We start from the raw sequence: 23,702 nt of genomic DNA, 5'->3' as shown, positions 1-23,702 counted from the left end.
AGTGGAAGAAGACGGGAGGAAAGAAAAGAGGAGGCGGAGAAGGTCAAGGACAGACTACCTAATTACGAAGCCGAAGCCGATGAAAAGACAGACAGACGTATCCGTCCGGTACCTTGGAGCCAATCAATTGCTGGAGGACTCATCACCTCTACATACAGCAGCTTGCCGTCCCTCCTCCTTCTCATCTTTCCCCCCTCACTTTCAATGGTTCGCTCGTAGGAACTTGTAAGTTGGTTGTCACAGGAAGAAGCAACAGCGCAGCGCAGCACAGCAATGGACGCAAGCACCGTCGCCGAGGCCCCCTCCTCTTCTCCCGAGTCCCCCCCCCCCCCCCTTCTATTCGTATCGTGGCGGGTTACCCCTCTCCACTCCCACTCACTCGTGACCTCCAGCTGGCCGCGGACGTGGACTCTGACGGCGCGGTGGTAAGGTACGTGTACGCAGTAGTCACTGGTGCACCTGCTTTGCGGCCTTGCCATGCTCGCTCGCCCTGCTCATTCGGGGTTACAGGTTGGCTGGTTGCCGGTTGCTGTGTCGCTGGCAGGCCGCTTGGAAGGTAGACGACAGGGGGGTCTGTCATCCACCCAACCTCAGGTACCTTAACTACCATAAGTATGTACCTCGACTCATCCACTCCCGCTTCAGGGCTCACCTTCCCCCCCTCTCCACTACATCCTCGGCCAGCAGGCCCAAGGATAATGGCCCGCCGCCCAGCACCTCCAGTTCGGATCCCAACTCACACATCCCTCCCTTGCTCATTCTGATGGAGCCGGCCCAGCAGGCCCAGGTCGGATCTATTCTGCTGTTCTGGTGGCCCGGTGAACAAACACTGGAGCCCGTTCCAGTTTCCTAATCCCTCCCTTCCCGTCCTTCTTCCCCCCTCCCCTCTCTCTGCGATGTGTGCATTGTGGCCCTCCTACTCCTCTCCTCCCCCTCCTTCGTCCATCTCAGTGAGTCGCAGTGGGGTTCAATGTGCTTGGATTAAGATGAATAAATAAAGATACAAAAAAATGAAGGGGAGGAAGAGCTGTAGCCGGATGTACCTCTCAGGTTGTTATGTCGACCTTCCTTACCTGTGCTTGCCTGAGGAACCCTGCATCTGAGATACATTGCCTTAGGTACATCTGAGCAGCTAAAGGAAGTACCTACCCAACCCACCTCGACTTTTCCACCTTAGCTATCAAAGTATCTTTCCTCAGGTATTTACCCACCTGGCAGAGAACCATCGATAGAAGACATCCGGCAGTACGTACCATGCCACTTGCTGCTGCCCGCCTCTTTCCCGCCTGTTCCAAGTGAGGTGAGGCGGGAGAGGACACCCAAGAGACGGGGGGAAAGGTACTTCGTCCAATGTACCTGTCCCTCTTCCATTTTCCAGCTTCGGGCCATCGTCGTCCTTCTGGTCTCTCCCCTCTCTTCTCGCTCCTCTCTCTCTCTCTGCTCTGCTCTCTGCGCCCTGTCTGGCCCCCCCTCCCCTCTCTTTCGTGCTCTCTTGCGCTCCCTCCCCCCTCCCCTCCTATCCAATGTGTCCACCCCCTCCAATTCACCAAGTCCCTCCCACTGTCGCAGTCCAGTGTCCCCACCGTTCTCACCAGAGACGCCTCTTTTCCTCTTCTTCTCCCCTCCTATTTTTTCTTCGATTCCCCCTCTTCCGTTTTTCTCTCCCACTCTCGTGATCATCATCCATCTCCAACACGCAACCCAACGCGCGCACTCTTCGCCTTTCCCGGCCCATCATCACAACTCATGCGCGCCTGTCGCCTCTAGACACGCCGCTTCAACACTGGCTACTCGCCAGCTTTTTCCCTTCAACCACACATACGTCCTTCCTATGACCAGAATATCGAACCAAATGATCAGCAACATCTACCAGTCTAATCAAGACACACTTTAAACTCCACGGGAGCGCGCCGAGCGAGGAGGAAACCCTAGGAGCCGGGCGATTTCAACCATCGTTTTCAACAACAAGAGAGCCGTCGTGCACATCGTCCAAGCCGTCACATCTGTTCGTCGCCGTCGTCGTCGTCGTCGTCGTCGCAACAGCTGGCCCAGCCACCCGACATATCTTCAAAAATCACGACCACCACCCGAGCCTTCAATATGCCTGGCGCAAGCGTCGCAGTCCTTCCGACGTCAGCATCTTCGACGCCGGCCTCACGAAAAGCCTCACTCGCACCGGAACGCAAGTACAAGTGCCAGTTCTGCAACAGAGCCTTCAGCAGGAGTGAGCACCGCAGCAGACATGAACGATCCCGTAAGTGCACCTATCTTCCCGGAACCCCTCTTCTCCCCTCCTCCTCCTACATCCCAAAGCTTCCGCTCGACTGGGAACCCCTCGCGACATTAAGCAACCCCTCCTTTCGACCTTGCCTCGATGCGTCATGCGACAACAATTCCACGCAAAGCAACATTCATATCCAGTTGTCTTCACTTCGATTCATTTTGCTAATTCAACTCCTTCTACTAGACACCAAAGAGCGCCCCTTCAAGTGCATGAAGTGCCGCAGCACATTCGTCAGACGCGATCTTCTCCTTCGTCACGATCGTACCGTGCACGCCAAAGACGGAGGTGTTCCTCTTCACAGCGATGGCAAGAGACGTTCAGGCCCGAAGACGAGAGCTATCGGCGGCCCAGCCAAGACCCCCATGCTTGACCAGTCCGCGATAGACCAGATTGAAGCCGCTTCTCACGATGGCACCTTCGATCTCGAGACAGCCGCCATGCTGGTTGCAGACTTTCAACACAAGGCCGCCGCCGGCGCACGCGCAGGAGGCAGTCCATCGATGCCCTACTCGCCACACGCCATGGATTCGTCTGCCACCTACCCTTCAGGTGCCATACCTGTTCCCCAGTGGGAGAGCTTCATGTCTCAATCGTCAGAAGCAAAGGCGCACTCCATCGCATCATCAGCATCTGGCTCGTTCGAGTCTCAGCAGTCTTTCAACAGCACGAACACCATGCAACCTCGCAACGTTCAGCTTCCGCCCATCAACGGACAGACTTGTAACGGCCTCGTTCCGGCGCTGCAGTCCATGATCAACTCACTGCCAAACTCCGAAGCTGGTACGCCTGTGCCGCAAAGCCCGTTCGTCACCGAGGCGACCTTGTCAACTGCTGGATTCCGTGCCCCTCAGGTTGCGAGCGACGATGAACGCAACCAGATTCTCGACAACATCCGCGCGCAAGACACTGAGCATGCTATCCCCGATGGCTTCCGCCTCCCCAACCTGGCCTCTTTGAACCGATTCTTATCAACGTACTTTGGGCTGTTCCATCACCATCTTCCATTCCTGCATCCTGCGTCCTTTGACTCGACCAAGGTGTCTCCGGCTCTGCTTCTCGCAGTGCTGAGCATCGGTGCGCTCTACGCATTTGACCAGGACCAGGCCTATATGATGCACATTGGATCCAAGGTGCTCGTCAACCAATTCCTGCAGAACAAGGAGAACTTTAGCTCGCGCAAGTGCCCTCTGTGGACGATGCAGGGCTCGCTTCTCAACATGATATTTGCCAGCTGGAGTGGTGATCCGAAGGGACTCGAATGGGCATGCTCTATCAAGAGTCTGCTCGCCAACATGGTTGCGGGAAACCGTTACGAGCTCAAGCTTCGTCAGGAAGCCCGCAACAGCGCTCAGCCTACCCGCAGCGAGTGGATCGAGGATGAAGGTTGCCGCCGCACCTACTACGCGGTTTACATCTTCTTTGGCCTGCTCACCTTGACGTACAACCACACACCGGCAATTAGCTTCAACGAGTTTGAGGACTTGCAGCTCCCTTCCACCGAGGGACTCTGGAACCTCAAGGTCACGGACGAGGCCTCTTGGCACGAGCATTTGAAGGCGTCGCCTGTGGTCACTTTCATGGAGGCGCACGACAACCTGTTCCAGGGAGAGACACTCAGGTACAGCGCGTTTGCGTCGCGGGTAATGATCAACGCCCTGTTCCTCGAAGTGTGGTACCACAAGCGCAGTCCCGAGGCACTTCAGGATGTTGTGACCGAGTACAAGCTCAGATTCGCGCTGGAGACGTGGGAGAAGTCCTGCGAGCTCTGCGAGCCTGAGAATGTTTCAGTCCCACTGAGTGCTCCTCACAAGGGACACCCTCTCATCTTCAATGCCAAGGCTTTGTACCGGAACGCCAGGACTCGCTTGGAAGTTGATCTGAAATCTGTGCAAGAGGCGCTGCGCTACCACGATTCCTATGAGGTCGCGGCTGCCATGTCAGCCGCGCGGGATCGCGTGAAGCGCTCCAGTGAGATGATCAAGGTCATTCAGGAATGCTACAACTGCATCGAGATTGCCGTGGTCCAAGGCGTGCGCTGGGTTGCACGAACTTCGCCGACTAACTGGAGCGTCGAGCATGCCTTGTGTGGTCTTGACCTCATGATTGTCCTCTCGCTCTGGCTCTACCGTCTGGAACATGACGAAGAGCCAGCTACAGAGGAGGAACTGGCCATGTACAACAAGGTTCGACAGCTCTTCGACAAGGACCTCGACGAGGCCTATGCTTCCCAGCTTAGCTCTGTTGTTGCCCGTCTGTGGGGCAGCATGTTGGACGAGGTCGTGGTCTGGGGGTAAGTGACTGTTATCACCCTTCTATAAAAGACTAGATGGCTAACAAGACTCTAGAATCACCCGACTTATGGGAGAATCCTTCCGCCTGCACGCACAAGCACTCGTCGGCTACCAGGTCGAAATGGAAGCTTCCTCGAGCGTGTCGACCCCTTCGATGATCTCGCAAGGGGCCGATGAGGATAGCGTGTACTAGTCACAAGATGATTGAACGATTTCCTATGTCTTTCCTCTCCTTAATGGTTTTTCCTTGCGCTTTTTTCTCCTTGGCATATACCTCTTCGTCTGATGGGTTTCGGCGTAACTGATCTGGAGTGGTTGATCGAACACTCCCTCTCGGTCTGAGGCTTATTCCCCTTGACTTTGCAGGGGACAGGCGTCACAGAAGAGAGGCTTTTGAATTTTTGGGATGATCATTACGCGTATACCGGCCTGCTCAGCTGGTCTTTTTAGTATTTTGTTTCCTTGGCTTGGTTTTCCTTTTGAGCGTCCCAGCATTGGACATGGTCACGGCAACAACGGGGCAGGTAAACGGAGAAGGGTGGGGGGGCATTGGGTTCGGCACGGATTCCTGGGTAAAGCAACCCTGGGATATTGGGATAATTCGGGCCCTGCTCACGCATCCCAGAGACTGCCTCAGGGCACTGTTGGCTGGTCCAGGGTGGGCTTGGTGATGACTGTTGCGCGTTTGTTCTATTAGCTCATACTAATGTTTTGTGCTGCTGATATCCATTTCATCTTTCTCTTCTCCTTCGTCCTTTCTTCTCTGCTGATATTGCGTCTACTTGTTGATATCTACTCTTTTCTCTCTCCTGCTTTTGTTATGCGCTGTTTCCTATCATTGCTATCTTTCGCTTCGCTTTGCTCAGATACCTTGTTCGATATACAGATTGCAGTATTTGCTTATCCTGGAATTTATGTCTACTCTGATTTGATCATCTGCCGTGTAAATTTGTCTTGGCATGAGCGGATTGTATGGGAGACAGATGCTCACCATGGCTGGCTTGGATGTGTACTCTCAAGACAAGAGAACCAACAAGCCTGGCTTAATCAGAGACGGGGGAGAAAAAGGTGTGGAGATGGTTCTCGAGCGCAAGTGTATAAATAGTTTCCTGTCCGTTCAGCATATTTATGAATATCACTTCTCATTGGCATTACATGATGAACTTCCTGCGCACTGGAGTGAGGCGACTCTGAGGTGTTTATATGTCTACCTACGCCTTTGCTTGATGACAACATTCCATCATGCATTCCACCATACGCGCTAGAGGGCCTTTCTTCCCCACCAGAAAGTCCAGGTAGCTTGGCGACAAAGAGATCATCTTTTGACGTTGGGCGTAGGCCATAACAAAGAACTTGGGAAGGATGAGGTAGTTCAAGCGGAGCCGGGGCTGGACGCTAATGGGCAGTCTCCAGAGAATGAGCGGGCGTGTCATAAGAAGCAAGTGCAGCCATGGGTTTCGTCCTACGATGCTGGAGGGTGCAGAAAATTTGGTTGATGATGGGGGGCCCTCGAGACAGCGTACCGTGACGAAAGCTGCTGATGGAATTATAGTCGCTGCGTGGCAAATGGTGTCAAGCGACCTCACGTCTGGATTCCTCATCTTCTTGCATTCTTATAGGACACGAGGCTTCTATCCTAATACATACTGTATTCAGAACTTGTCGCCAACCGAGTCCCAAGTGCAATCGCTTAGCTTCTGCGGCACATAGCCATTCTCTGTGCAAAGGCCATCATAGAAATGTCCCGTAGTGTCGATTGAGGTGAATCAGATCAAGACGAGATAGAACTTGGGATAGCTGAAGTGGCGGCAAGAGAACTAACTGCCTCGTGATATCCACGATATACTGGGACCCCAGGGTCAGCACACGATAGAAGGCATGCTCTTTGGATTTGACAGAGCCTCTCTCTTGAGAGCTGATGGGCCAGCGGAGCTGCTTTCATTGTCTTCTGCTCTCTGAGACAGCCGACAGCCCATCGGCGGGATTTCTAGCCTAGTGGCTTTGACCTCTCACTCACCCCGCCCATGCCTTGACGAGAGATAGAGAAGGGGGGGGGGGGGGGGGGGGGGGGGGGGAAAAAGCGTTTTTTTTTTTTGTTCCCAGCCCCCCCCGGGCGCCCCGCCCTTGCGCCGCCCCTCTTTTTCCCTCCACACCCCAAGGAGAAAAGGGGGGGGGGGGGGGGGGGACGGCAGTGAGAAAAGCTTCTTTGGTCTTGTCTCCAAGCCCGACTTGGGGCTCCAGCATTGCTACGGCACTCTATGATCCGTCCAATCCCAAGGTAGAACGCGGTGTGTTGCGCGGGTTCCTGCAGGGCACACGATACGACGTCGAGGCGACACGACGTAACACCACATGTGGCTGGCTTCCGCCGGAGCGAAAATTCCACCCTGCCCAACCCGAAGAGAACTGAACGAGGGACAGTCAACACACACACTCTCTCTCTCTCTCTCTCTCTCTCTCTCTCTCTCTCTCTCTCTCTCTCTCTCTCTGTTTGGAGGTTCTTCTACCCGTTCTTACCAACGACTCCCCTTCTTTGTTCCAAGCAGTCGCTATTCTTACCCGCGTTGTGTTTCAAAGCCGCTTCTGGCATCGCGGTGATGGTGGACGGGAAGCTTGAGACACCAGCCGTCAGTCAGGGCCACATGGTTCATCTTTGATGGGACTATTGTTTCCCTCCACTTGAACAACGGTTGACAACGATGCCGTTATATTCGAACGTCGTGTCGAACGTCGAGGGCTGTTCCTTTGTCTGTCTTTGATCCTTTTGCCAGCCCCTCCCCTTGGTGCTCCTGACTTCGAGTCCGTCCGTTGAACCAGTCCGTCTAGGGAGGGCTTCGGGTGTGTGTGATGGGTGCCTACATTGGGAAAGTTGGAGGGGAGGGTTGTATTTTCGGCACCCGTAGATGAAGCAGCACCCCGTTCAGCTAGAGGCACTGGCACGATGATTTGGTTGCACCGCATGGCCCTCCGCTCTCTAGAGCTACTACATAGTCTACCGATGATCCTGCCCATCCTTCGACTTTTTGTATCTGCCTGCTCATCCGTTTGTTGTTGGTGTTGTAGTGTTCCATCTTGCGCCGTTGCTCCGTCTCTGTTCTTCCACTCGCGCCTCATTTACCCTTATCTTCGTCTGGGTGTCACCCTTTGCTTCACTTGCATCCCGTCATCCTTTAGCCTCTCCTCATGTCTTGACTGTGTCAAAGACGTGCTTGGACCGGCTCTACTACTTCTCTGTCAAAAACTTTGGAGGATTGTACTACTCTGGCAGTAGTAGAGATATTCACATCCTCACGTCACTTACATGGTCCCGCGAAGACCAATAACAATCTCTCCTTACACCCACCTTCATACATCTACACATATCACCACATATTCACCATGAGAAATCCTACAACAGCGTGCCTGCTTGCGGCTAGCTCGCTCTCAACCCTCGTACGTGCGGCCTGCGAATGCGGGTATGCGACCAATATCACCGGCACCATGGAGGTCTTCACCGACCTCATCGAGACAGACTTTACCAAAGTCAAGAACATTACGAAAAACACGGACTGGGCCCGTCAAGAGTTCAACAAGACAAACATAAACGCCCGCGGACCCCTGGGAGAAAAGTTCATGACCGAGAACGTCGCCTCCGTCCACGAAGGGTCGAGCTCGTTCGGGCTCAGCTCGACAAAGGCCGACGCCGGACTGCAGCTTCTTGTCGAGAGCGCCACGACGAATGGCCTGGTGCCAGGCGCGGAGATCGACTCGGCGCGTCAGGATGTGCAGTATGGTTCTTTCAGGGCGATGATGAAGATCCCGGATGTTGCTGGGACATGTGCTGCCTTCTTCTGGGTCCGTTGCCACTGCCACAACCCCCCTTTACGTCTTATATCAAGTCCACTAACATTAAGAACAGTACCACAATGACACACAAGAGATCGACATGGAGTTCCTCACAAGAGAATTCAACTCATCAAACAACACTTACCCCGTCAACATCGTCCTCCAGTCCCGTGCCTCGCTCGAAAAGGGCTACAATGCCGCCGACACGGGCAACTTTTTCAAAGTCAACCTCGGCTTCGACCCGACCGCGGCCTTCCACGAGTACCGCATCGACTACCTCCCCAACGCCGTCACCTTCTACGCCGACGGGAAAGTACTGGGCTCCATGAACGGCAGCGCCGTGCCCACGGAAGGGGGCCACCTGATCCTCCAGCACTGGAGCAACGGGAATCCGCTCTGGTCGGGGGGCCCGCCCAAGCAGGATGCCATCTTGACGGTGGCGTCGGTCAGGGCCTACTTCAACTCGTCTCTCGACGCGCGAAAGGCCGACCACGAGGGCCGGTGCGCGGACCCGACAGCGCCGGACGCCGTGTGTATCATCCCGGATGCGCCCGACTTCTTCTTCACGAAACAGACCAACATGACCAACAACCAGACTGTTTCTGGAACGCCAGGCTCTGGTGGAGCAGGTGGTAGTGATGATGGTGGTGTTGCAGCCGCTGCTGGGACGTTAGAGGCGCCGTCGTGGTCTCTGATCATTGGGTTGTTCCTTTTGGGGATATGGTTCATCTGATCTTTCGCTTTATGTCTTCTTCATTCGTCCCGGCAGGTTGGGTCTGCTCGGTCTTCATTTTCCGGGTTTTCGGGTAATGGGGGGTTTACGGATTCTCTTTTTCTTCTACCGGCATAGCATGAGGCGTCTCTGGGTCTTGTGTTTTGATCTGAAAAGGAGGGCAGGTCGTCAGGCGACCATGCGCTTCGTTCATCAGACGATGTTACTTCTTTACTACTTACGATGACCACGAATGATATCCACTGCTCGTTCCTACAAGACTACGTTCTGCCATTTGATGACTTGACCATTACGCTGTGGTATGCCAAGGGACTTGGTTTCCCAAGTGAAGAACCGTTCTCATGATGAGGCGGGCGCCAAATGTGGCAGGCCCTTTGATCATAAAGGAGCTGATAGATCGGATGACCAAACAGTTCGTCGCAGAAAGGGAAGTTCTCTCAGATTCCCATCAACGACGTATGAGACGTCAGCTAATATTGCAACACTTCCGAGACCACCAAGGGCCCAAAAAGGCAAATCATTGCTGTTCCGCGCTAAGCAGTAAGCAATAGGTTCAACACATGTAGTCGAGTAGCCTGTCATCTGACCCAACTTTCGACAGCCACACGATCTAAACCACCGGCAATCAAGAATGTCTCGCGATTCCCCAGGAAAACGCGTCTCCAAAAACTGTTCCTTGGAGGGGGATCAGCCGCCCGCACATGCATGCGCTTTAGCCCCCCCCCTCCATACCCCAAAAGAAGGCACATGAACAAGGAGTGATCGACGACGAACTGGCCTCTCACCGTCCGCCTCGGAGGCTCCCGCAGCTGTTCAGTAGCGTCGCCGGGAGTTGGGGCGCAACCTTCAGGATTACTCTGTCGAGTCAAGTTGAAGTCTCTTCATCCATCCCGAGCGGCGGGTGATCGGTTCCCACACCCCACAAAGGTTTCGAGAAAAGAGCCCGGACCGCGACATTATTACCCCAGGCTTTGTGGTTCTGACTGCAGGATGCAGATATTGGTCAGTTACTCGGGTTCCAGTGCCGTGAGTGCTTTGCGGGTGGATATCTGGACAACCACCGATACCCTTTTGAACGAGCAATGCTTGTCTGCATCCGCACTCACCCTCCTCTCACTTACACGAGACGGGCGTGAAAAAGAACTGCGCCGCTTTCTTACACTCCACCAGTCCTGGAAAACTAAGGCATAACACCTCACCCAAGACCACGAGGATGAGCCTTATGAGGGGTCTACCGTCTGCCGGCCGAAGCGTGGAGCCGTCTCGTCACCAAATGAAAAACCGGGCAAGACAACACGTCCATTGCTAGTGGGGTCAAGAGGCGAACTAGTCCCGCATATCCATGTCGACGATTCCGTCATATCCAGCCCGTGCCAGCAAAGGGAGGGAGAATCCAACACATCACACTTGCGCGTCGCGTATCCGTACTGGGCTGTTTATAACCAGTTCCGAGTCACCCAATAGTCACCTGTAGATCCTGTTGGAGGGCAGGGGGCTCCAAAAGAAAACTTGCACATGGCCACCCTAGCTAAGAGGTATTAGTCGCGCCTGTGAACGTTCCAAGGTACAGGCCCATCAAGCTTGGAACCGGAGGGGATCCCGCCTTGGATAATAAAAAGGCTTGAATCGTCATCCTTTGTCGGGAAAACAGCTTGACAGTCTTTGGCCCACCAGAGAAGAGACATAGAACAGAAAACACAACAGCATATCAAGGCGTAAGAGAAGAAGCCATGGCGAGATCAACCCTCGATATCGTTCTCCAGAACAATACGGGCTCCGCCAACGCCTACGCCTACGTAACCGGCCTGGACCTCAACCGCAACAATGCCGTCTTCCTTCTCCAGGCCGACGGCGTCACCGGCTACTACCCGAGCTCGCCCTCGGACATCCTCCAGGACGTCGGCGCCGACACCGCGATCCCGCTCGGCGCGCCGGGGTCGACGAAGAAGCTGACCATTCCCCAGATCGCCGGCGGCCGCATATGGTTCTCTCGGGACGGCCCGCTCAAGTTCTTCCTGAACCCGGGCCCGGCCGTGGTGGAGCCCTCGGCGACCAACCCGGCGGACCCCAACTACAACCTCAACTGGGGATTCTGCGAGTTCACCTTCAACAGCTTCCAGGTCTACGTCAACATCTCGTACGTCGACTTTGTCAGCATCCCCGTGTCCCTGACGCTCGAGAACGACGCCGGCACCGTCACCAACGTGCCAGGGTTCCCGAGCAACGCCCTCGACATCATCTGCGACAAGCTCAAGGCGCAAGATGCCGCCGACGGCGCGGGCTGGAGCAACCTCGTCGTGCGCACGGCGGACGGGTCCGCCAACCTGCGCGCCCTGAGCCCCAACTCGGGTATCGTCATGAACCAAAACCTCTTCAACGGGTACTACCAGCCCTACGTGGACGCCGTGTGGGACAAGTACCGCTCCGCCGACCTCACCGTCAACACGCAGGCCGAATGGGGCGACGTCAAGGGCCGCGTGGGCTCCGATAATCTCCTGACGTTCGGCTCCGTCGGCTCCTTTGCCCAGCCCGCCGCCCGCGACATCTTCAGCTGCAGCACGGGGCCGTTTGGCGGGTACCCCAATAACCAGGCTGAGATGGGGGCCATCGGCGCCCGCATCGCGGCGGCCTTTAACCGGTCGACACTGCTCATCAATGACCGGCAGCCCGAGGGGGAAAGCGTAGCCAACTACTACAAGGACGTCCGGACGAACCACTACTCGCGCATTTGTCACGAGGTCAGCCCTGACGGCCGCGGCTACGCGTTCCCCTACGACGATGTCAGCTCGTCAAACGGCACCGACCAGTCCGGTTCGCTGTTCGACTCCAACCCGAAGCTTCTCACCGTTGGCATCGGCGGCGGCAATGGTACGACTGCTGCTGCGGCTGAGGCCCCGACTGAGGTTGCAACGAAAGAGGCTGTAACTGCTCCTGCGACAACGTCAGAAAAGCAACCGCAAAAGGAAGAAGCGCAGTCGCAAAAGGAACTGTAAGTGGTTGGCATCCGTATCTCGATGCAAACCCCCCTCCCCCCTCAGGAATTTGTAATTGTGTCTAATACGTCCCTCTCATTCGCAGCCGCCGGAGCAATACCAAGAGCAAGAGGCAGAGGCTGTGGGCCCGTGTGAAAGCCCTGGTGTAATAGGTCGATCGATCGATATTGGATTGCATTTTGGCGTGGATATTCGTAGATACCAGACAGTTGTGCGCATATGTAACTATCACATGTCACATATCATCATTCTTTCTTAATCAATTCATCAAATATTGAGCTTATAGCCCCGACCAGAACTTGTGTTGTTTTGTTTGTGTCGCCGGCGGCAATGCTCCGCATGTCTCTGGCCATGGCAGACGTTCGGGCGCCCATCTAAGGCTCGATGGGGGAACACCAATCCTGGCGGCGTAATCGCTGTTGAAACTTGAACGAATAGTCTGTCCGTGTCTTAGACAACATTCAGGGCCCGTTGCTTTTTTCTGCAGTAGTAGACCAATGCAGCGGGAGGAAACGCAGCGTTTGGTCGACTCGGACCCGGTCACTGGTGACGAGGCCTCCGAGAATACCCAATCAATGGTACAGAGTATAGACACAATAGTAGGCAGATGGTTTGCATCCGCATGTCTCTTCTGCGGTGACACCTCTGACAGCAAAGAAAATGGTTGACAGGGCTTGCTTTCGATTTAGCCCTTTTACCCTCTGGAGCTGCGACAGGGAAGCGAACCCGACAGATTGCCAGATCACGGCGTGCCGCCCCGGAAAGCGACCAGTCACCTTTCGGCGGGCACCGCAGAATGCAGAATCCCAGAGGGAACTTGAAGGAAGCGAAGGAGTGGGCCAGTCATGCAGGTGTAAGCCGCTGTCTTTCGGTCTCTCTCTTTCTCGTGGATCCCACCGGAATTGAACGAAGAACGGGATTGGGAGAGACCGTTAGAAATCAGCATGCAGCCGGCGACAGTAGGCCGTATTCGTACTAATTTCGTAGAAAAAGGGCTGGGCATTTGGCTGGGAAAGCGGAGCTAAAACAATTCCAACCCTGGCCTCAACTCCGCTGGAAGCCCTATTCGATGCATGCCGCACGCGAGCTGCAGCCATTCCCGTAGGTGACATGGGCGACATGCGGATACTCGTACGAAGATTCGTACGTATGCGCTCTCTCTTCTCCTTGAGGGCATTCCACGCGTTCAAGTCTCGACTGGAATTGGCGTTGACGACGACGAGTCACAGAGACTGTAATACAATAGAGGATAATGCCGGAATAGAAGGGGTACGTGCGGACCGATGGTCGATCGGGGACGGCCGTTGGATTGTTCCCGAGAGAGATTCGAGAAACACGGAAAGGCGGCAACAGGACCCCGGACCGCGGACGGATGGTTTGTAATTTGCTGCTCGACCGTTGGGACCGGTGACAAAAAGTCTGAACAAGATCAATAAAAACGCAATATGGATCAAACCTCGGCACCTAACTGGGCTCCAGAAGACCCCCAGGAGGCCCCAGTTCGGCGCTCACGAACTGTCCGTCACTGCAGTAGCTCCTCCGAGGGGTTCCAGTCCCGCGAAGCCCCCGGTCGGTCGTTTGTTCCGAAAGGGCCTAGACGCGGCCAAAAAGACGATGCGCAACAGTGCAACCCGCGGAAAGTGAGGTGCTTCTGCTGCTGGCCTGCTGCAAACCAAAAGATGACAGCTGCTGGTGCGGCGTGCCGGTGCCGCGAAGAAGAGGCGACTAAGGCGATAACGCACACACATCCCGCTCTCAGGTCGTCTCCCCGTCCTTACAGGAGACGGGAGGGAGAAGGAGGCCAGGCTCAGGCTCACTCTCACTCTCAGTCTCCAATCTCACTCACTTTCCTCAACTCTCTGTCTCCTCACTCCCCCACATCTCCTCTCTACACTCATCCTTCAGTCGTCCAGACCCTTTCGCGGCTCGCCGTACGGATACCTTCACAGGTTCAGGCACACAACGAGGCGTGCGAGCGTGTGCCACTCACACGTTCAACGTCCAATTGCAGACTGCAGCCGTTGTCCCTCCCCATCGACCACATCAAGGCAACCTGCCACCCCTCCTCGCCGCCGCAGTCCGTCATCTCACATTCTCGACCCCCCAAAGGACCAGGGAGGATTCTCCCGTTGAGAGGATGTGACCGTCTTGTTTTTTTTTTGCCCTCCCCTCTTCCATCGGGCTGCCCGCGGTTTGCTCCCCAAATTAAATCTTCTGCCCAGTCGTCTTGGCCTCGCACCTCCCCGCTTCGATCGCCATTGCATAACGGAGTAGATCCAGTGTCATGATCTGATCCGATCATGGCACCCACATGAAGCGATCCATCTCATTACTCAGCTCTTAACCCAACACTGGCCCTTTCTCAACTTCGCATCGTGGCTTTTTTTTTAGTTGTATCTTTTCCTTCTGGTCCTCTTGGCTGCTCTGGGAGAGATATCCGCGTCTCCAGCATGGTCTACTGCGGTAAGCCGTCGAAAGGCTGTTCCAACTGTCGTGAGCGCAAGATCAGGGTAAGTTCCCTATCCTTGTTGTAGACATTTCGCAACTCGTGCAGCTAGGTCTGCCCTCGTCGTTGATTGCCAAAAGTTTCTTGCACGTCGGCGGGGAGGCAACGTCTTCTCGGACGGCGGGAGAGGCTTCTGACTTTAGGCTAATGACGATGCCAACAGTGTGATCAAAAGGAGCCCGGCTGTGGTCAGTGTGAGAAGCGACAGCAACAATGTCCTGGCTACCGAAACCTCGTCGACCTCATGTTCCGAGATGAGAGTTCACACGTCATCAAAAAAGCTGCCAAAACGAAGGCAAGGGGTCGATTAAAGAATGCACAGGCCTCGAGTGCCGGATCGTCCTCCGAAAATGTAATAGCAAGCACCGACCACGACAGCTCCGATCCGAGTCCTCCTGGAACGGCCGTGAGACCCAGCGTTCGGCGCCAGTATCCACCTCGTCCCATGGAAACCACGATGCAGAATATGACTATTAGGCATCGGCCACGGCAGATCCAATGGTCATCCTCCTCCTCCGATAGCGATGACGACGAAGACGGGCCTTGGTCAATGGCACCACGCGCAAGGCCTCTGTACTCTTTGTCGCCCTCATACCAGGAACGTGGCACGGCCTTTTTCTTTTCTCGCTATGTCTCCATGGACGAGAATGCCTGCCATCAAAATTATGACTTCATCTTTGATGTCTGGCGCCCCGCCAGCATGCTGCCCAGTCGACAGGCGGACGGCGTGATGGCTAGTATAGCTGCTGTGGGCTTGGCAGGCCTTTCGCACCTGACAATGTGTGCAGAAATGATGGACTGGTCGCGTCGGAGCTACGGCGCCGCTCTCAAAATGACAAATGATGCTCTAAGGGACCCAGTTGAAGCCGTCAAGGACACCACCATGTTGTCCATTCTCGTGTTGGGGACCTACGAAATGTTGAGCGGTCGTACCAACCAGACAGTGAGAGCATGGCAAAACCATCTCAACGGTGCCTCTGCTCTAGCCAAGATGCGAGGCCTCGGCCAGTTCACAACTAGAGCGGGGGCACGAATGTTCATGATGCTGACACAGATCGTCCTCATCAACTGTATGCAAAGAGACATGCCCATGCCGCAGTCTCTCATCGACCTCCGGAACCAGCTGGGTATGCTTTCGGGCGGAACTGATCCTGGCTGGCGATTATCTGGTCCCATATATAAGGTCATGCAGCTGCGGTACGACATTAACAGCGGGAAACTTAACCAAACGGCCGATATCATCAACCAACTGTCCAGCGTCGATCAAGACTTTGCCGATGTCATTGCCGATTTGCCTGAAACGTGGAGATACAGATCTGTGAGGCTTGCGACATCACACCCATCCGTTTTCGATGGTCACCGCTGTGATGTATACGCCACGCTGGGGCTGGCTGCGACTTGGAACGGCGTCCGATCGATAAGAATGATGGTACACGAGACCATCCTCGGAGAGCTTTTCAAATGCTTTCAAGGTCAACACATTATGCTCTGGCCGTACGAGGCAAAATTACAGCTGGCAAAGTCTGTCGAATTGTTGGAGAAACTTTGCGAAAATGTGTTGGCCAGCATTCCTCAACATTTCGGCGTTGTCAATTTTAGAGACGCTCTGTTTGGAGGCGGCGGCGGCGGCTCACCGTCAGCCATTGTACCAGTAACGAAGTCTCCGTCTCGAATTGTGCGATCTCCTTCGATTTCTGCATCGTCGTCTTCGCCGTCGTCCGTGGCTGAAACGCCGCCAGGCCCGAGGTCTTTCAATGGCCCAACTCTGCAAGACCCAACCTACGCGAAGGGCCGCAGCAACGATGCCGAGCGGTTCATGACCCTTGCTTCCGCAAGCAACACGATTGTGTGGCCGCTGTACTTGGTTGGAGTTTCATCGTGTTGTACGCAAGAAGTCAAAGACTTTGTCGTCGACCGACTGAAAGCGATACTCGAAGAGTCGGGGTTGATGCAAGCTCATGGAGTGGCACTCATGGTTCGGGACAAGGAGGTGTATATTCCGTGGTCTGATGTATCCTGGAATCGGATGCCACAGACACATATACCGTCCGACTTGATCGTTTAGATCTGGAGAGCTTAGTGAGGCGTGGCTGACTCGCTTGCTGCGTTTGTATCAATAGACATATACATAGATGGTGCGCAGAAGATCCAAGTAGCTTTGGATGCGCAGTATGATGGTCAAAAGGGGTATCATGTCTTTTCTTCGTCCTATAGCCTTCAACTACATCAGCATTAAATCGGCCACAATGTCTCACCAGTTATCGAAATTGCCGAATCCGCCACTTTTGAACTTCTTCTTGGCCGGTTCTTCCCAAGTATCCAAGTCGGCCGCCCCCGTATCTGCAGCAGCGGAGCCCTGCGACTTCAGGTATTTGCCCACGCCAGCTCCGGCACTCCCACTGTCCACAGTGCCGTCGGCTCGGATCCGCTTGCCCGTCCACGTTGTCTTGTCGTCTTCAGTACCTCCACTCAAGGCTATTGCCTGCCTCTTCTTTTCCAGATTCTCGATCTCGCTCTTTTCCTTGAGGAACTCTTGGAACGGATCCAGATAGACCACCACGTCTTTTATGACAATCTTGTTCAAAGGTCTGTCGGACCCGTCAGTGGGAACGTCTTCCATTTTGGAAAGCACGTCGAGCCCACCAACGACCTTGCCAAATACAGTATGCTTGTTGTCCAGGTGCTTCGTTGGCCGATAGATGATGAAGAACTGGCTTGAGTTGGTATTCTTGCCTTTGTTTGCCATGCTAAGAACGCCGCGAGCATCATGCGTCAAAGGCCCGTCGAACTCGTCTTCAAAGTTCTTTCCCCAGATGCTGGTGCCGCCCTTGCCTGTGCCTGAAGGATCGCCTCCCTGGAGCATGAAGTTTCTGATGTTTCGGTGGAAGGTGACACCCTTATAATAGCCCTTCTGGGCCAATCTCGTAAAGTTCCATACCGCGCGAGGTGCGTATTCCGGATACAGTTCGATATTGAGGTCGCCCAAATTTGTCTCTATGCGGACATATCCTTTGATCTTGACCCGTTTCGGCTTGAGCATGTACTCTTCGTCAGTCAAGAGTGCCCTCTCGCCACTCGTCTCGGGCGTGAGGCCTGTGCTGGTGAAACTGGCGGCAGCTCTGCCGTTGGTGTAGACCGCAGCATTTGACGGGATCTTCTTCTCCGTTACCATGGATTTCCTTTGGGCTGCAGATGTCGCCTTCACAACGGCACCTGAAGAGCGGTTGACGTCGGCGCCTCCATCGCGTTCCTTCCTCGCTTTCTCGACAGCCTCTTTTGCGCGCAGGACCTTGTCACCAATCCTGCCCAGCGCATCAATGTTGACATTGCCATTCTTCCGCTCCTCTTCTTGCTCTTTGCTCAGGATAGCATCTTCGCCATCCTTGAGGTATTTGAACTGGCTCAAGTCTCTGCTAGCAGCGTTCTGGGGGTCCTGCAAGGTAATGATATCCGCTCTTGTGAACTTTTCGTCGTCAACAAGATCCTGCCAGTTCTTCGCCTTGATATTCATTCGTTCGACGGTCTCCCAGGCAAAGACGTTTGCATATGTTCCATGTCGAATCGCAACGATGTGAGTGTTGTCAGTGAAGACCTTGAAGGTGACGGGATCGATCAGATCGCCTTGGCCATCGCTTAAGCCTGCGCTCCTCGAGTCGGTTTCGGCGTTCCTTGAAAAGTTCAGCTTGATCAGGTCTTTGGCGTTCAACGGCTCGCCATTGACAGGATTTGTGTTGTGCTTGTCCAACCACGAGCTGATGATTTCGACGTCGAAGATGGTACCATCCTTGGTGCAGACTGGATTCTTGAAGGGCTGGAGGCTGGCGGCACAAAAGTTGAAGGGCAAACGGCGAAAGGAGCCTCGCGACCGCGAATTGACATTAGCGCCGGCGCTGGCAGAGTAGGCATCCGATGATGACCACTCAGAATGGGTGATGTAGAGCTTGTCTGTGTTTTTGCCCATTGTCGCCGTTAACGGGAATCGGTCTTTAGGCGCTGTTGAACGAGGCTGACAGGGTTATGATGGCGGGACCGCGATGTGAAAGACGTGGGTGTTTCGTCGTAGCCGCGCCATACAATAATTGCAGAAGTTGAATCTGAGCCAGGAAATGCGATAGGAATCTTCGCTAGTAATTATGCAGGAGGGGCGACTACCTTAGCGGCATCCTGGAAGGGTGGCTGCCGTGCAGTGGCACTATGTACCTTCCATGTATGGAGCTGAGGCAAGCTGTCCTCCCTACCTTACCGGGAGGCTCCCTTACCTTCGGATACCTATGCTGCTTTCGTTAGGGATATCTGCCCCCAAACACGTAGAAAGGTACCCATGTTTCGACTAGTAGCTCTGCGTAGAAACCAGTAGCGCAGTGTTCCCTGGCGTACTGGCCAATGAAACTCTCCGAGTGTTGGAAGTTCCAGTAGTAAGCGTACGTAGGTACCTCGGAGCTTGGCACGCACCTCCCTCACGCTGCAAGTTTCGCGCAAGGTCCGGTTCCTGTCTGCCAGGCTGGCACTGACAGACTTCCATCTGCTACAAGCTCCCTTCAACACCGCCTCCGTGCAACGTATCCGAATTGGCCGGATTTGCTGAATTTCACGATCTCTCAGCGCCATTATCCAACCGTACCCAAGTCGCATGCCCTCTTTCGGTTCGGCATGCTACATGCGACCATCGTCTCAGTAACATCGTCGTAGATAGAGCTGGCTGGAGCTTGACACCCAAGGCGAGCATCACGCAGCGATCGCTTCCCCTCGACTTCTAGTCTACCAAACCTTAAATACCTACTCTCCGTCGCAATCTTCCGGCCTACGGTACCTGTCCTCAAGATGAAGGCCTGGCTCTATGCCTCCGTCCTGGGCATGTCCCTCTGGGCGGCTAATGCTCTGGAGGTGAAAATGGTAAGACTCCTATCTTGAAGCAATGATTGCGACATACCTAGCCCGGTGCCATCAGAAGCTAATTTGACCTCGCTGCCATAGGACCAAACGGACGAGAACAGACAGAGATGCTCAGGTAATTTCCACAGTGGCTGGAGAGCGTAGTTACTATGCACGACACGATACTGATAATGGTATAACGCAGGCATGTATAGCCGCAGTGCCTGGGGCGGACCTGTCGACCCTTACATCAACGTCATGTTCATCCCGAAGGAAGCGCCAGCGGACCAGGATCCTACCGTGAGCTTGGTCATCTTCGAGTGGAAAGACGAGGACTTGATTGGGGTTCGTGAGACTCCGGATGCAGAGAATGTAAGATACACTCGTTCGACAAGCCCGATACCAATTGTAATGGGTGGCTGACACTCCGTTTCAACCAGAAAATCGGCATTTGCCAGGAAGCATTTGTTCAGAAGAACTACTGCAACGAGACGGATATTGGCAAGTTCATCATCGATAAGGAAGCCACGACGAAGTCGAAGAACATCATCGAAACGAAAGCCATCCACCTCAAGGAGCCCCAGAGCACCAAATACATGATCAAGAAGACGGGCTATTACTGCGTCCTGACCGATAAGTTCACCGCGGGCGAGTTTACCGCTGTCGTGGAGTTCCGTAATGCCTATGGCGAGCTGCCCGCGACTCAAATTCCGAAGCTACCCTTCTACGGAGGAATCACTATTCTCTATGCCTTAGTTGCCGTATTCTGGGGCTTTTTGTACTACCAGCACCGCCATGATATTCGTAAGTCGAAAGGTTCAATGCAGTTGTTGCCCATCTAATCACAATCGCAGTACCGGTTCAGAACTACATTACGGCCATCATCATCTTCCTTGTTGTGGAGATGCTCTTGACATGGGGCTTCTATGGTAAGGTTCCCTTTTCTCAGTTGCAAGAAATTAAATTGACCTAAGACAGACTACCTCAACCGAAATGGTGCGAATATCGGCTCCAAGGTGTTACTAGTAATAGTAGCCATTTTGAACGCCGCTCGCAACTCGTTCTCTTTCTTTTTGTTGCTCATTGTCTGCATGGGATATGGTGTAGTCAAACACACGCTTGGACGAACGATGATCTGGGTACGCTGGCTTGCGATTGCCCACTTTGTCTTCGGGCTCGTGTATGCGATCACCAGCTTGCTGATTACCCCAGACGCTGCTGGTAAGCCGTTATATCCTCCTTACTCAAGCTACCCAGACCGTTGTAGACTAATACACCATAGGTCCCTTCGTGCTTCTCATCGTCCTCCCTCTTGCAGGTACACTCACCGGATTCTACATCTGGACGCTGAACTCCCTGAACTTCACGCTCAAGGACCTGCGTGAGCGCAAGCAGCATGCAAAGGAAGCCATGTACAAGAAGCTATGGTGGTGTATCCTGATCAGTATTTTTGTCATCTTCGGCTTTTTCTTCTTCAACAGCTTCAGCTTCGCATCAGTCAGCGACCCCGACTACGTTCCCTTCCACTGGAAGTCGCGGTGGTTCGTTCTCGATGGCTGGCTGAATCTTGTCTACTTCGCCGATGTGGCATTCATTGCCTACGTCTGGAGACCGACGGCGAACAACCGACGCTTCGCCATGAGTGACGAAATTGCACAAGACGATGATGGCACGTTCACGATGGCTGATATTGGCGGCATTGACTCGGACGATGACGACGAGGAAGCCCAACTGGGCAAGAACAACACCACTGCTCCATCATCCACTCCTGGCCACGGTGGCTCCTCGGCCGCACCGGCGAGCATGCCCCAAGCGCAGCCACAAAGACACATCCCTCGCGAGTCTTTGGATGGAGAGACCATCTTCGCAGTGGGAGAAGATGGCGACAGGTTCTCGGATGATTCTGATGAGGAAGACGCCAAGCTTGTAAGCAAGAAATAGACGGTGGGCATTTTGGGTTCCGGGCATCGGAAAAAGTAGCAATTGCGTAGTTGCAGTGTAAAGTATGCACTTCAAGGGCGGCGTTGGCGCAGTATACTCGGTTTCCGTCATTCAGGAGAGAAGATTCATTGTCATGTAGAGGTCGGGGGTACCCCATTGTCAATTATATGATCGCAAATAATGCTCTCGAGTCTGCTCTCGTTTGGTATCATTTTACAAGTGGTTCCTAAACTAAAAGTACACGACAAGTCTTACACGTCGCCGCCAAAGCCGACGGGACGCCTCTTTCCGTCGTTCTCAGGCAAGATGGCCATGGCCTTGTAGACCTTACCCATCCCGCCGGGGCCACGGTCCACAAGACGCTTCCATGCACCTTCGATGGCCTGCGCCTTGTCAGCGGCCGCATTGGCTTTGACTTGCTTTATCAACACCTCGGCACGCTCTTTGATGCCCATCTGACCCAGAAATGCGCCCTGGTCGACCGGTCCGTGGACCTCAACACCCTCACTCGCGACCATCGCTGCCTCAGCGATGGCGGTGAAGTCGACGTCGGCGCTCAGGTCGACGAGGCCGGGTTCCGAGAAGGGACTGACGCGGCGGTGACGGCGGATGCCTCTCAGAGAGTTGATGGGGACGGTGTCGGACGTGCCGTAATCCAGGATCAGTGCCGCACCAGAGGGCCGGGCTTTGGGATGCTGCTTTGAGCCACCGATGCGGCTGGCAAAGTCGGCGGCGTAGATGGAAGCGTCGGGGCAGATCTCGGCTACGGCGTCCGGGACGGTGGCTTTCAGACGGCGGTAGCGGGATGAAGTCTCGGGGACGTAACGCGAGTGGCGGGTTGGGCCTGTGGCGAGCGTCAATTGGAAATCGGGGATCGGGTCGCCCTGTTCTGATTTCGGTATGTTCATGGTCGCGTGGGTGGCGTCTGGCGGTGTCGGCGAGACGAGCATCTCGCGCCATTCGATCTTGGGTCCTTCAGGTTCACGAGGAGGGGGGGTTCTCGGGGCAGGTTGTCCTGGTATGGGCTCTTTGGGCGGGGAAGGGGGGACGGTGACGGCTTGGAAGGCGTGGATGGGGAGCGCATCGAAGAACTCATGTGCCACAATCAGGGGCATCTTCTCGGGGCCTGGGGATGGTGTCAGCCTTTCGAGTCCTCCCGAAGCCGCAACGGATTCATGGTGCTTACTTTGAGGGATAGACTTAATGGTCTCGGTCCAGACAATGGGTAAGTTGGTCCGCCTGCAAACGCTGTGATAGCCGACTTTGGATTCGGTCATGGGCGCGTCAGGACCGCAAAGGAGGTTCTTCTGTGCCTCTCGGAGCTGAGGGCTGGCCTCAACCATGTAGATGGCGTCGATGCTCTGCGCAAAACCCTTGAAATTCTGCACAGTCTATATACGGAATGTCAGTCGTCAACGTTCACTTGCCCCAGGTAACTCAATTCCACTTACACGAAGCATGTCGTCCATTAGAGTGCCACGCCCGGGACCGACCTCCATAAGCTCGACGCCCTTACTAGGCTTGCCCTGGCTCAACCACTCCGCAACGAACCAGATGCCAATCAGTTCGCCGAATATCTGGGAAATCTCGGGCGACGTAACAAAGTCTCCCTTCAAGCCGAACTGGTCTCTGTTCTCTTCGGCCAAACCCGTATAGTATCCGTCAATGTCACCGGTCAGACACATGCGCATATAGCTCGCGAGAGGTACGGGGCCGGTCATCTATGACATGAACAACATTAGAGGAACGCAATCAACGTTAAGGAAGAGCGCAGGTGTAGTACCGAGATAGCCTCGGCCAGTTGCTTTGCCAAAGGCGTGGACCATTTCCTCTCCTCTCCATCCCGCCTTGAGACCGTGCTTGAAAAGCATCTGGAAGCATGCGCTGCGCTGGTCCGCTGCACGGCGCGGGATATGGTAGCGCCACGAAGGCCATCCAACAAAATTCTTTGACGAGATAGTCGCTGCATCTTTGCGTATTTCCACAGGTTCTCTTTGCTACTTCGAGTAAATTTCTGGGCTTCAACGAGCTGTCGGGATCATCGCGGGATTCCTCAAGAAAGAGAGGAGCCCTTAGTAGCACATGTGCATGTGGAACTGCAATTCGAGGAGAGGTTTCTCGTTTCGGGTGAGGCAGGTAGCCTTGTACGATGTTCGCTTCGTCCGGTTCGTTTACGGCTGCGCGTCGTGAGAGTTTCCAGTGACAAGCAAGGAGCAGCTTCTGGAGCTTTGTCAAACCAAACTTTTGGGGTACGATA

The 23,702-nt window shown here is 54.5% G+C and overlaps 10 protein-coding genes across 10 annotated transcripts; 8 read left to right on the top strand and 2 right to left on the bottom strand.

Moving 5' to 3' along the window:
• Positions 1-273: 273 nt before the first annotated feature.
• On the top strand, positions 274-853 carry CLUP02_03468 (uncharacterized protein; the record flags this gene model as incomplete). Its single annotated transcript, XM_049282489.1, has 2 exons — positions 274-425; positions 595-853. 2 exons carry the CDS (start codon positions 274-276, stop codon positions 851-853), a joined length of 411 nt encoding a protein of 136 aa, XP_049139632.1.
• A 1,247-nt stretch (positions 854-2,100) lies between these two features.
• CLUP02_03467 (uncharacterized protein) lies at positions 2,101-4,768 on the top strand (the record flags this gene model as incomplete). The annotated part of the gene is made up of 3 exons (XM_049282488.1): positions 2,101-2,254; positions 2,468-4,574; positions 4,630-4,768. The coding sequence occupies 3 exons, from the start codon at positions 2,101-2,103 to the stop codon at positions 4,766-4,768; spliced, it is 2,400 nt and encodes a 799-aa protein (XP_049139631.1).
• A 513-nt stretch (positions 4,769-5,281) lies between these two features.
• Positions 5,282-5,680, top strand: CLUP02_03466 (uncharacterized protein; the record flags this gene model as incomplete). The annotated part of the gene is made up of 1 exon (XM_049282487.1): positions 5,282-5,680. The coding sequence occupies one exon, from the start codon at positions 5,282-5,284 to the stop codon at positions 5,678-5,680; it is 399 nt and encodes a 132-aa protein (XP_049139630.1).
• A 2,273-nt stretch (positions 5,681-7,953) lies between these two features.
• On the top strand, positions 7,954-9,133 carry CLUP02_03465 (uncharacterized protein; the record flags this gene model as incomplete). Its single annotated transcript, XM_049282486.1, has 2 exons — positions 7,954-8,409; positions 8,474-9,133. The coding sequence occupies 2 exons, from the start codon at positions 7,954-7,956 to the stop codon at positions 9,131-9,133; spliced, it is 1,116 nt and encodes a 371-aa protein (XP_049139629.1).
• A 1,730-nt stretch (positions 9,134-10,863) lies between these two features.
• On the top strand, positions 10,864-12,275 carry CLUP02_03464 (glucanase B; the record flags this gene model as incomplete). The annotated part of the gene is made up of 2 exons (XM_049282485.1): positions 10,864-12,122; positions 12,212-12,275. 2 exons carry the CDS (start codon positions 10,864-10,866, stop codon positions 12,273-12,275), a joined length of 1,323 nt encoding a protein of 440 aa, XP_049139628.1.
• Positions 12,276-12,623: 348 nt separating this feature from the next.
• On the top strand, positions 12,624-13,509 carry CLUP02_03463 (uncharacterized protein; the record flags this gene model as incomplete). The annotated part of the gene is made up of 4 exons (XM_049282484.1): positions 12,624-12,789; positions 12,843-13,085; positions 13,143-13,227; positions 13,299-13,509. 4 exons carry the CDS (start codon positions 12,624-12,626, stop codon positions 13,507-13,509), a joined length of 705 nt encoding a protein of 234 aa, XP_049139627.1.
• A 62-nt stretch (positions 13,510-13,571) lies between these two features.
• CLUP02_03462 (uncharacterized protein) lies at positions 13,572-16,697 on the top strand (the record flags this gene model as incomplete). The annotated part of the gene is made up of 5 exons (XM_049282483.1): positions 13,572-14,265; positions 14,444-14,501; positions 14,558-14,619; positions 14,681-14,739; positions 14,796-16,697. The coding sequence occupies 5 exons, from the start codon at positions 13,572-13,574 to the stop codon at positions 16,695-16,697; spliced, it is 2,775 nt and encodes a 924-aa protein (XP_049139626.1).
• A 186-nt stretch (positions 16,698-16,883) lies between these two features.
• On the bottom strand, positions 16,884-18,593 carry CLUP02_03461 (peptidyl-prolyl cis-trans isomerase-like 2; the record flags this gene model as incomplete). Its single annotated transcript, XM_049282482.1, has 1 exon — positions 16,884-18,593. One exon carries the CDS (start codon positions 18,591-18,593, stop codon positions 16,884-16,886), a length of 1,710 nt encoding a protein of 569 aa, XP_049139625.1.
• Positions 18,594-19,453: 860 nt separating this feature from the next.
• Positions 19,454-21,445, top strand: CLUP02_03460 (uncharacterized protein; the record flags this gene model as incomplete). The annotated part of the gene is made up of 7 exons (XM_049282481.1): positions 19,454-19,525; positions 19,607-19,640; positions 19,710-19,876; positions 19,945-20,308; positions 20,359-20,433; positions 20,483-20,725; positions 20,787-21,445. The coding sequence occupies 7 exons, from the start codon at positions 19,454-19,456 to the stop codon at positions 21,443-21,445; spliced, it is 1,614 nt and encodes a 537-aa protein (XP_049139624.1).
• A 251-nt stretch (positions 21,446-21,696) lies between these two features.
• CLUP02_03459 (uncharacterized protein) lies at positions 21,697-23,414 on the bottom strand (the record flags this gene model as incomplete). Its single annotated transcript, XM_049282480.1, has 4 exons — positions 21,697-22,571; positions 22,632-22,836; positions 22,897-23,166; positions 23,229-23,414. The coding sequence occupies 4 exons, from the start codon at positions 23,412-23,414 to the stop codon at positions 21,697-21,699; spliced, it is 1,536 nt and encodes a 511-aa protein (XP_049139623.1).
• Between the last annotated feature and the right edge of the window lie 288 nt (positions 23,415-23,702).

The sequence above is a fragment of the Colletotrichum lupini genome, chromosome 2 (assembly GCF_023278565.1).
Source record: "Colletotrichum lupini chromosome 2, complete sequence".
Lineage (NCBI taxonomy): Eukaryota > Fungi > Ascomycota > Sordariomycetes > Glomerellales > Glomerellaceae > Colletotrichum > Colletotrichum lupini.
Note: the sequence above shows the minus strand (reverse complement) of the source record. Positions and strands in the feature narration are given on the sequence as shown.